The sequence below is a fragment of the Desmodus rotundus genome, chromosome 1 (genome assembly GCF_022682495.2).
Source record: "Desmodus rotundus isolate HL8 chromosome 1, HLdesRot8A.1, whole genome shotgun sequence".
In the NCBI taxonomy this organism is placed as follows: domain Eukaryota; kingdom Metazoa; phylum Chordata; class Mammalia; order Chiroptera; family Phyllostomidae; genus Desmodus; species Desmodus rotundus.
This window is the reverse complement of record NC_071387.1, coordinates 171,755,148-171,767,304: the sequence shown is the minus strand read 5'-3', so window position 1 is coordinate 171,767,304 and position 12,157 is coordinate 171,755,148. Positions and strand designations below refer to the sequence as shown.

The window sequence follows — 12,157 nt, the reverse complement described above, 5'->3', positions numbered from 1 at the left end:
CTTATTCAAGTATGAAAGGTTTTTTTTTTAAATAAAAGCAGGACAGATCTTGAAGTAAGTGTTGTGACACAGGATTCTTTTGTAGAAAGTCGTTTCTTGAAGCGACTTTAGTTTCTCTGATTCTTGTGACAGGTTTTCTTTTAAAGGCTATAAAGTGATATGGGGATGTATTGATTTCCATTATGGGCTACGGGGCTTAGAAATTTCTTTCCTTCCCCTATGTCTGTCTGTGAGCACCGAAAGCCTGTGACTTTTGTGAACAACTAAAGATATGATCTCTTGATTTTCTATGGAGCAATTCTTCACTTTGGGGAGAATCAAGGCCCACAGAAAGACATACACAGGGTCCGGCAGAAGTAACGCCTGCTGGAGCGTGGCTGGTCAGGTAGTAATACGGGTGTGATAATTTATAGTTTTAATTTGAGCGTTTCACCTAAAACGTCATATGGTGCGCTTGAGTGTGATATTGTTATGTTACAGAATTACATGTTTGTGATTACGTAACAAAAGATTTTGTAATAAAAAAGGGGCATTATTTGTGCCGGACCCTGCTTTTCCATAGTGACTCAGGATACACATATACATGGAGAACTTATTCAAAGTATAATGAAACAAAGCTTTCCTTCCCTTCACTGGATTTTGATAATTTCTGTTCTGTTGTGTTAAAAATACTGATCACGACCTACTAAAATTGATTCTGTGACCCGCTAATGCAGCAGTGTTCAGCCGGTGTGCTATGTACGCACTGGTGTGCTGGAAGAATTCTTAAAACATTCACAACCTGGCTCTGTAGTCAGGGGTGCTGACTTTTTTCCCCATAGATTGTCAAGTAAAAAATGACAACAGCCAACACATCAACAGCTGTCCACTGTGAATGAATCAAAATTATACCAATGTTTTTGTCAGATTGGCAAAAAATACAACATATTTTTGATGTGTCACAGATTTGTTTTAAAATATTTTATTTATTTTTAGAGAGGGGGGAGGGAGGAGGAAAGTGAGGGAGAGAAATATCTATTGGTTGCCTCTTGCATGCCCTCAAACAGGGACCTGGCTCACAACTCAGGCACATGCCCTGACTAGGAATAGAACCAGCAACCTATTAGTTTGTGGGACGACGCTCAACCCACGGAGCCATGCCAGTCATATATTTAGTAATTAGTTTATGTGTGCACAAGATGAAAAAGGGTTCAAATCACCACACTAATGCATCATGATCCATAGCTTGCAAAGCCGTACTGTTGAGATCTTGCGGCATGCCAGACTCTGTCAGGTGGAGGACACAACAGTGACATCCTGAACTCCCTCAACTAGCCAGATTCAAAACCAGGCTGGGAAAGGGCTTTAGAGAACGAAAAGGGAGGAGGAAAGTGTGATTGGTTGGTCTTTCGTTCTGGTTGTGTTGAGAGTGTCCCCAGCGAGTGATGCCCTGTCCTTCCCTCTGCAGCTTGACCACATATTGTCCCCTCCACCCATGCCATGTCGGAAATGCAGCACCCCAGACCTGGCTTCTGGCCCTGGAAAGTCACTGAAGTTTAAACGACAACTGAGTGAGGATGGACGACAGCTGCGGCGGGGGAGCCTGGGAGGTGCTCTGACAGGTGAGTCACGAGTGCCACGTGTAAGAGGGGCTTGCCTTCACACCCTGGAGGGTCCTGAACCCGTGGAGTTTCACGTGCAACAATCAGCCTACTTAAGATCTGCTCCTTTGCAGATCATCTGGCAAAACTAGTCCAATCCAGAGAGCAGTTAAACTGAGGATTTTATTAATAAACTTCACTGAAATATAATTTACATACAATAAAACGCACCCATTTTCAGTGTATGTGTGGATGGGCTTTGGCGAATTTTTATGCCAGTCTACCTACCACCAAAATCAAGATGTAAAATGTTCCCTTGCTCCTTCCTAGTCATTTTCTCCCCTCATCTTCCGATCCTTGGCCCCAAGCAACCATAGATCTGCATTTTTGTCACTATGAATTAGATTTATCTTAAGAATTTTATGTTGTTGGAATCACACAGTACATGCTCTTTTGTACCTGGCTTCATTGGTTCAGCATGATGTTTTTAAGATTCATCCATGTTGTTGCATAATTGAGGTCTGTCTAGAAGGTATCCAGCTGTGTAACATGGAAAATAGAGACATTTACTGAAGAAGATACAAGACACAAGAAACATTGTACATAGGACAATGATGCCTCAGTCCCCTTCAAAGTAGGCACCTTGGGACCACACACAGTTCTGCCAATTGCCATCAGCTGCCTCATCATATTTTCCTGAATCTCAGTGATTGTCTGAAATCTCTTCCTTTTCAAAGGTGATTTTAGTTTTGGAAAAAGCCAGAAGTAGCAGGTCATGAATTCTGGGCTGTAGGGGGGCTGAGTCTCCTGGGTGATTTGATGTTTCGACAAAAAACCCTGCACAAGATGTGATGCATGAGCGGGTTCGTTGGTAGGAAGCTGCCAGTCGCCAGTCACCCATAGCTGCAGTCTTCTGAATCATCTGAATAGTTTCTGTGGAGGAATGTTCAAGCTTGATGCAAAATTTGATGCAGATTCATTGCTCTACTCACTCGGTCATTTTGAATGTGATGGCCACACAGTACACATGCTCACTCAACGGCATCTACCACCCCCACTGACTAGTAAGTGATGTTGTCAGCGTTCACGCATGTGCGTTCCAGTTGACTCTCCTTGGCTGCCAGGTTACATCGATGTCACACAAACCATTCTCATCATATTAACAATGGCTGGACTTTTTCTGAACTGACCTCATGTGTCAGTAGTGTGCATTGAACTGTAAAAGGAACTGCCAAACTGTTTCCAAAATTGCGACATTTTACATACTCACCAACAACAGGTGAGTATCTAATCGCTCTGCATCCTTGCCTACCTGTTGTGTTTCCAGTCTTTTTTAATTTTAGCCATTTTAATGGATAGTTAGTCATATCACCTTCTGGTTTTAATTTATATTTTCTTGGTGACTAAATGTTGTCAGACATCTTTTCATGTGCTTATTGGGCATTCATGTATCTTCTTTTGTGAAATCTGTTCAAATCTTTCATTTTTTAATCATGTTGTTAAAATTAATTTAAAAAATTTCAAATCCAGGAAACCCGCAGATCACTTTTATTGACTTCAAAGATAGCCAGATTAACATATCTTGGGTTTTTAATAAAACATCATGTGAACTTCATGTTATTAAATTTAACTTTAAATCACTAAAGGTTAGATTTCTGTTATTTCATTTTGAATGCTTTTACCTTTAAATACTGTTGGAGAAACTTTATTGTTATTTATACCCCTAAATAAGGTTTTCTCTATATAGAACAGTCTTGCCTATCAGTTCATAAATGGTCTAGAAAATAAGTTCTTATTCACATTTTGTTATAAAAGTATGGATTTTGACTTTTTGGAGGTGAAATCTCTGGGCACAGAAGTGCTTCTGCCACATGCTGAGGACAGTCTAGAACACCTGACCCAGGGTGTCACACTGCCGGCCGGAATGGAGGGCGAAGCTGACCTCGGTCAAAGGGAAGAAATTCATCAAAAATTTCGGCACTTCACTAAGTTTAAAGCAAATGTTCACATGAGTTTAGCTGATGTTCTAATGGTTATTGGGGCATTTTCCTTTGTTGTTCTTTGTAGCTGCAGACTATTTGCTTTTTAAAGTGAGAGATCCTGAAGATTATTTGTTCTAACCTTTATTTGTTAGGTGGGAAAATTAAATGTTAAAAGTTAGAAGGCTCACCCCCATGCTTATTAATTTCACTTAGGAAATCTACTTACTTTGCTCAAACTATTTTTGACCAATAGGAGGGACAGAAATGGTTCTTTCCAATTTTTGCTAAAGCAGTTAACGCTCTAAAATAATGCAAGGATATATATAGCTCTTGATGCAGTATAGGGCCTGAAGCATGAAATTGGTGTTCAGCTTTAAGGGGGGAAAAAGCTGGACTCGATTCTCATTTCATAATCCCAGCAGCTCTAGCAATTCTGTACTTACACCAGTTAGCTTGCTATATAATTGTTGTAGGTAATTAAATCTTTGGTCAGATAATTTCCAAAAATATTTAATAGTATTTGGAAGAACTTCAAGAAATCTCTTTGATGTCAGTCTGTTTTTAAAAACAGTTGTTTGAAAGTTTTATTGGGATATAAAGAAAATATTCTTAATTGGTCCTCTAGATAGCTTAGCTGAGGTTTTAATGAGATAATACATGCAAAGCATTTAGCCCATTGATGATCAGACACCAGGATTATGTGTATAACTACTTGAATTTGGGGAATTTGCAGTTGATGGAGACCTTGGGCTTGTGAACGTTAGTATGGAACCCTTACCCACTGAGCTTCTGCTTTGTGCTGGGCACTGTGCTAGGGTTGGGTGTCAGAGCAGATAGAGGAATGCGTTATCTCTGATCTTTGAGAAACACAGTTTCTGCTTGTTTCAGGCAACAGTTGATAATCACGTATTATCTTACCTTGGGACAAACCCTCTTGCTAACTTAAATTAACTCACACTGTTTTGCCATCAAAAATTTGTCAATGGCATATTCTGTTACTAAAGACCGGCCACCTTCCTATTGCTTAAATTTGTTTTAATCCAAGGAACTTTTCTTTGGCAGTTTACTTTGTTTTAATCCAAGGATCTTTTCTCAGGTGGTTTTCTACCACTTCCTTTAGAACAAAGACTGTGAAGGCTGAGTTTATAGTTTGAAAATTTTGCCACCCAGTTATCCTTCCCTAAACTCTTAACTCTGGTAAGCTTCCCTAAACTCTTAACTCTCTGAGAGAACAATCTGTGATCTTTTTATCTACTTCTCCCTAATAAGAATGACAGCTAACATTAAGAACTTACTACGTAGCAGGCACTGTTTTTAGAGAGTTATATCTACTGACTGACTTAATCCGTACCACGTGTCTGGGCACTCTTATCTCCCTCTCATAGAAAACACTGAGGCTCAGACCAGTTTAGGAAATTGAACAAGGTCACGGTGCTCATAAACACAGAGCCAAGATTTGAACCTAGGCGTGGTGGCTGCAGAGGCCAGGCTGGTAACCACTGCGCTATTCCTAGCACAGTGAACACCATTAGGTTTTCAATAAATTCCAGCAGGATTAGTTGGAATGATTCCTGGATGGAAACATTTTTGCTCAATTGGAATCTGGGGCTGATCAATCTGTAGGTCCCCTGGTCCCTTAATTACAAAAGTAAATTAAAACTAGGCAATTAATACATATGAAAAACCTTAAAATTTATACATTTGCTAACCCAGCAATTCTAATTCTCAGATTTTATTACAAGGAAAATAGTCATGAATATGTGCAGAGAATTAACTCTAGTTATATTTAGAGCAGCACCATTTATAATATTAAAAATTGCATAGCATCTAAATAACTAGCAAAAGAATATTGGTTAAACATATTATGGTATGCACGTAAAATGGAGAATAAAGTGTAAACACTTAAAATCATGTTGTAAAAGAATATATTTTCACATTGAAAGAGGCTCAATATATTTTTAATGTGAAAGTCCATTATTGAATGGTCTCACAGTATCACTTCCTTCATAGAAATAATTGTATATTTATTTCATAGGGGACAGAAAAGCAATCCATGTCTGCTAAAGAGTTTCTCAAACTGGAGTGATGGTTGACTGGTTTCCCATTATAAATGGGCATGTGAAGAATGCTGTGGTCTTTTTCCATCCTGCAGTTCAATCCATGACACATTTTTTGCTCAATTTTTTTTCTTTTTTTTTGGCATTTGGCAGTGTATCAGTTGGTAACTTTAATGCTGTATAACCACAAAACCTCAGTGGTAGACAATGATAAGTATTTCTTGCTCATACGGCTGCAGGTCAGCTGGGTTTGGGGAGATTAGCCTGGGTTCTTCGGGGATGGGTCTTAGATTGCAGTTTGGTTCAGATCTGCTCCACATGCCTGTTTTCCTTGAGCCGGCAGCTACACAGGAGACCGTGCTCTCCTTCTGCAAGACAGGAGCCTCAGAGTGCAGGTCCACCTGCACAGGCACGGTTTAAGCCTCTGCGGGCATCCTATTTGCTAATTTTCTATTGGCCAAAGAAAATCATATGGTCAAGTCCAGAGTCAAGGGGCCCACTCCACCCACCATGACACCGTGGCAAGGATACAGTTATCTAATGCAACTGGAGGGGAGCAAAAAAATTGGGACTGATCATTTTGCTTATCATAGTTAACCTTAGCTCTTTTTAAAAAAACAATCATTTACAATAAAAATATTTACATTTCCCTAGTTTTAATGATAAAAGTAATATGTGTTTAATGTGAAAAGTTTCAAAAAGAAAGAGCACTATAAAGAGAAAAGCCCCTAATTTCACCATGCATATACACCCATTGTTGAGCTTTTGACATTTTCTTATTTCTGAAGTTTTGAATCAATTGCTTAGGGGTATTAGATTAAAAGCAAAAGCAACCAGTACTTTTTTTTTTTTTTTTTTGCAGGACTAGTATTTAAACAACAGACCCAGAGTTTACTGTGCCCACCACTGCTTTACGTATATTCTTTTGTTGCTGGCTGATGGTGGTTTCTGCCTTCATGGCCTGCAGCTTGCTAAATAGGCACCCAGAAGCATCGTGTAAACATTGACTGAGATTTGGAGCACCCTGATGAGGAAGGGAGCATTATTCTAGTCATTATTCAGACCCTTGCAGTCTGGGGATGGGCATGTGGTACTGCGCCTGACAGTTCACAGCAAGGAGGCTGCAGAATGAAGGGCAGAACCTCAGGATCTCGAGTCCTGGCTTCTTGATATGCAAATGTGCCCTGAATCCTAGTCTTGCATTCCATAGCTGTGATGTATGCATGTTGCAGCCCCAACAGTCAGCTTCTCTTTCTCATGAAGAGAGTTGTATTTTTCAAGAGATGTCTGGGCTGTTTGGAATGTAAAACAAAAGAGGAATCTGTATGTGTGTGGAACTTGCACATACTAATATAAAATCAACTGTAGACAGCATAACCTAGAATCATGGTGTTCTATCTTGGGGGGAAATTGAGAGATCTTTCTCTCTTGGACTATGGAAATCAATTTGGAATAACATCTGAAAATGTAAAAAAAGGCATTTCAGAGTGGATTTTGCTTCAAGAGGGAAAGGAAAAACAACACAATCTCAGAAAATATTCTTTTCTTTAAAATTAACCTGGAGGCCATAGTGTTTGCATGCTGTGTAGAGTGGAACATATTTCTCATCCTAAAATCCTCCTTAACTTAGTGGGCAAGGCTGGAAGAATTCAGATTAAAGCAAATCTACATACATAAAATGTGACCATTTTATCGCTAGCCTTGTTTAGTAAATATTGCACCTAAATACCCGCCATGTTCCCTAGAAATTTACTTACTTTTGTGATACTGTCAAAATAATACTGATGTAAAAATGTTGTTACACTACATGCTGTAACAAGTAACCCTCCCTTCCCCCAAAATCAATGTCTTAACACAATCCTCGTTTATTTCTTGCTTATGTAAATGTCGAGTTAGCAGGCATCTCTCTTCCTCCATGGTGAGTGAGGGACCCACACTCCTTCCATCTTCTGGTTTTGCTTTTTATGGCCTTAAGATACTCTGCTTCCAGATGGTGGAAGTGGAAGGAGAGAGGAGAAATATTTCCGCTGAAAAGTCAGACCAGAAGAGGCACACTTTGTTTCCATTCACATACTTTTTTTTAAAAAAAGATTTTGTTTGCTTATTTTTAGATAGGGGAAGGGAGGTAGAAAGAGAAGGAGGGAAACATCGATCTGAGAGAGAAACATTGATTGGTTGCCTCTGGTACGTGCCCCAACCAAGGACTGAACCCACAACCCAAGCATGTGCCCTGACTGGGAATTGAACCAGCGACCTTGCACATTGTGACCCGAGGGTCCAACCAACTGAGCCACCCTGTCAAGGCTCCATTCACATTCTTTTGGCAAGATTCCATCACATGGTCACAGCCAAATGCAAGGTTAGGGCTGGAGCCACTAGAATGGTCCCTCTGTGTCCATCTGCACAAGAGGCAGGGGCAACATAGCACTTACTAGATCGGGGAGACTGAGACAAATAGGTTTTAATAAACAAATGGGATGTGATTAACTCTGTTTTCAGTGTGTTAAGTTTGACATGTTTACAAGGTATGGTAAATAGATGCATCAAGTAGGACCGTGGAATCACAGAAATGGAGAGGATCACATTTGGAGAGGAAAAGGATTGGTTTCATCTGAGAGTGATATGAGACCAAGAACTTGCCTTTGGCTTCAGCAGGAGAGTCAGTGGTGATGTTAGGGAGAGTGGTGAAGTGTGGGTGGAAGCTTGAGTGGGTGGGTTAAGAGTGAATATAATTAAGGAATTAGATGTAGCCAATGTCTTGATGTTTAAAGCCATAGGTAGCTCTTTTGAGAAGTTATGCTGTGAAATGGACTAGAGAAATACAGTAGGAGCTGGAAGGGCATGAGGGGTCACAGGGAGGCATCTTAGTGTTGGGAACACGCAGGCATATTTGAAAGGTCCAGAAAGCAGGGATGATAGCCAAAAAAAAGAAGTTTTTTGTAGGAACCCAGAAGGGTATCCAGAGAACATGTCAAAGCCTTGGCCTTTTACAGGAAGAGGGACACTTCCTCCGTTGTAACAGGGGGAGGTGGAGAAAATGGACGCAAGAGCAGGTACTTTAGGTACATCCATACCATGCAATACTATTCAGGAGTAAAAGGGAACAAACTGTTGTTGCAAGTGCCAACCTGGGTGAATCTCCAGAGAATTATGCTGAGAAAAAAGAAAAAGGTTATCCTAAGAGGTCACACACTATCACTATGTAATTCCATTGTATATAACATTTTTGGAAAAACAAAACTATAGAAGTGGAGAGCTGACTAGTGGTTGCCAGGATTTAGGAGGGAGTGGTAGGAGGGAAGTAGGCGAGACTGTAAATGGGAAGCGTGAGTGGTTCTGTGGTGATGGAAATTCTTCTATATAACTTGACTGTAGCAATGTCATTGTCCTGGTCATGATATTGAATTATAGCTTTGCAAGATGTTGCCATTGAGGGAAACTGGGTAAAGGGTACCTTGGTCTCTCTGTATTATTTCTTATAACTGCATGTGAATCCACACTTCTCTTAAGTAAGTTTTACTTTTAATTGGGAATAAATTTTAATTAGTCCAGGACTGCAAGGATGGTACATTTGCAAATCAATAAATATGATTCACCACATAAACAAAATAAAGGATAAAAATCACATGATCATATCAATAGATGCAGAAAAAGCTTTTGATAAAATCCAGCACCCATCTGTAATCAAAACTCTCAGCAAAGTGGGAATAGATGGAACATACCTCAATATAATAAAGGCCATATATGACAAACCCACTGCCAGCATCATAGTCAATGGGTAAAAACTACAGTGTTCCACTTAAGATCAGGAACAAAACAGGGATGTCTGCTTTCACCTCTCTTATTCAACATGGTACTGGAAGTCCTAGCCACAGCAATCAGACAACAAGAAGAAATAAAAGGCATCCATATGGGAAAGAAAGAAGTAAAACTATCTTTATTTGCAGGTGACATGATGCTGTACATAGAGAACCCCAAAGATTTCACCAAGAAACTACTAGAACTGATAAATGAATTCAGTAAAGTAGCAGGATACAAAATTAATATACAGAAATCAGTTGCATTTTTATATGCCAATAACAAACTAACGGAAAGGGAAATTAAGAAACAATCCCATTCACAATTGTTTCAAAAAGAATCAAACACCTAGGAATAAACCTAACCAGGATGTAAATGACCTGTACATGGACAATTATAAGACACTGAAGAAAGAAACTGAAGAAGATACAAATAAGTGGAAACACATACCGTGTTCATGGATAGGAAGAATCAACATCATTAAAATGTCTATATTACCCAAAGCAATCTATAGATTCAATGCAATTCCTATGAAGATTCCAATGATGTATTTCACAGAACTAGAACAAATATTTAAAAAAGTTATATGGAACCACAAAAGGCTCCACATAGCAATAGCAGTCCTGAGAAAGCAGAGCAAAGTTGGAGAAATCATGCTACCTAGTAGCAAACTATACTACAAGGCCATAGTAATCAAAAACAGCCTGATATTGGGATAAAAACAAACACACAGATCAATGGAACAGAAGAGAGAGCCCAGAAATAAATCCACACCTTTATAGTCAATTAATATTCAACAGAGGAAGCAAGCACAAACAATGGGCTAAAGATAGTTTATTCAATAAATGGTGTTGGGAAAATTGGACAGATACATGCGAAAAATGAAACTAGACCACCTTCATACACCACACACAAGAATAAATTAAAAATGGATCAAAGACTTAAATGTTAGACCTGAAACCATAAAAACCCTAGAAGAAAACATAGGCAGCAAAATCTTGGACATTGCTCATAGCAATTTTTTATCAGATATATCTTCCCCAGGCAAGGGAAAAACAAAACAAAAAAATGGGACTACATCAAACTAAAAAGTTTTTGTGCGACAAAGGAAATCATCAACAAAATAAAAGACAACCCACAGAATGGGAGAACATATTCACTGATACATCTGATAAGGGGTTAATATCCAAAATGTGTAAAGTACTTACAAAACTGAACACCAAAAAAACAAACAACCCAGTTAGAAAATGAGCAAAGGACGTGAATAGACACTTCTCCAAACAGGACATGCAGATGGCCAATAGACATTTGAGAAGATGCTCAATGTCACTAATGATCAGAGAAATGCAAATAAAAACCACAATGAGATGCCATCTCATACCTGTCAGAATGGCTGTTCATCAATAAATCAACAAACAACAAGTGCTGATGAGGATGTGGAGCAGGGGGAACCCTTTTGCACTGTTGGTGGGAATGCAGACTGCTGTAGCCACTGTAGAAAGCAGTATGGAGATACCTCAAAAAATTAAAAATGGATCTTTCCTGTGACCCAACCATCCCACTTCTGGGAATATATCTGAAGGAACCCAAAAGACTAATTCAAAAGAACATAGGCCCCCCTATGTTCATTGCAGCATTATTTACAATGGCCAAGATATGGAAGCAGCCCAAGTGTCCATCAGTAGATGAGTGGATAAAACTATGGGACATTTACACAATGGAATACTATTGGGCTGTAAAAGAAGAAAATTTTACCCTTTGTGATAGGACCTGAAGAAAATTATGCTAAGTGAAATAAGCCAGTCAGAGAAAGACAAGTACCATATGATTTCACTCATATGTGGAATCTAACAAACAAACTGAACGAACAAGGAAAATGGAGACAGACTCTTGGAGAGCAGATGACAGCTAGTGGTGGGTAGAGGGTGGGGTTGGGGTGGAGGGATTGGGAAAAAAGAAGGACTCATGGACATGGAAAAAAATCCATGAAGAAAAAATTTAAGTGTTTTCTTTTTATGTCCCCTTTCCAGATCACCAATTTTTATAAATTTGCTTTTAATAAAAAGCAGATATTTTAATAGATTTCCAATGTTACCCCAATAAATTTAATTTAAAAATAGGTTTGGTGACTTCTTCACTTTTCTCAATGCATGATGAAAGCCCTGAGTGAGGGTGGGGAGGGTTATATGGGAGTTGAGTAGAGAAGGAAGTTGAATAGACTTGGAGAATAGGAAGGTTTTCTTGGAAGCATTGACAGCTCATTGAAGGTCTGAGACCATGAAAGTGAACTCTGTCTACATATTTGAGGAAAGCATTAAGGCGCCAGGGAAATTTGTGTACTAGGAACAGTAGTTACACTAAAGGTTTTATGGGCTTAAAAATATCCTGCTTCTATTTGTTTTACTGTTTCTCAATACTTACAAAATCTCTATACCGAAGCCATATACCTGGGGTTAGGGATTCTTTTAAGTTGGTTCAGTATTCTGTTTTAGAACTTGTAAAATTGTTCATCAGTAATAGTTTATGAAACTGGAGGAGGTCACTACCCAGTTTTCTGAGGGATCAAGAGGCAAACCCATTTGCATCTTCTTTCCTGGTTTGAGTTCATGATTTTAAGTAGCCTTTAAAACTATTTACTGTCTTCACCACTCCTATGTCAGTCTGTGTCTGGATATTTTGTTTGCTCTCTAGGTGTTCTAATTTGAATATGACTTTTTGGGTGTATTTTTGTGTTTGCAGT

The 12,157-nt window shown here is 39.1% G+C and overlaps 1 protein-coding gene across 5 annotated transcripts in view; it reads left to right on the top strand.

Annotated features, from left to right (window-relative positions):
• The window catches only part of MAST4 (microtubule associated serine/threonine kinase family member 4), a 524,552-nt gene that overhangs the window by 142,768 nt on the left and 369,627 nt on the right, over nucleotides 1–12,157 (top strand). For all 5 annotated transcript variants that reach the window (XM_053913123.2, XM_053913118.2, XM_053913119.2 and 2 more), the window contains exon 2: nucleotides 1,448–1,601. In XM_053913123.2, coding sequence (XP_053769098.1) covers nucleotides 1,448–1,601 — 154 coding nt within the window. The remainder of the gene's footprint in view (nucleotides 1–1,447; nucleotides 1,602–12,157) is intronic.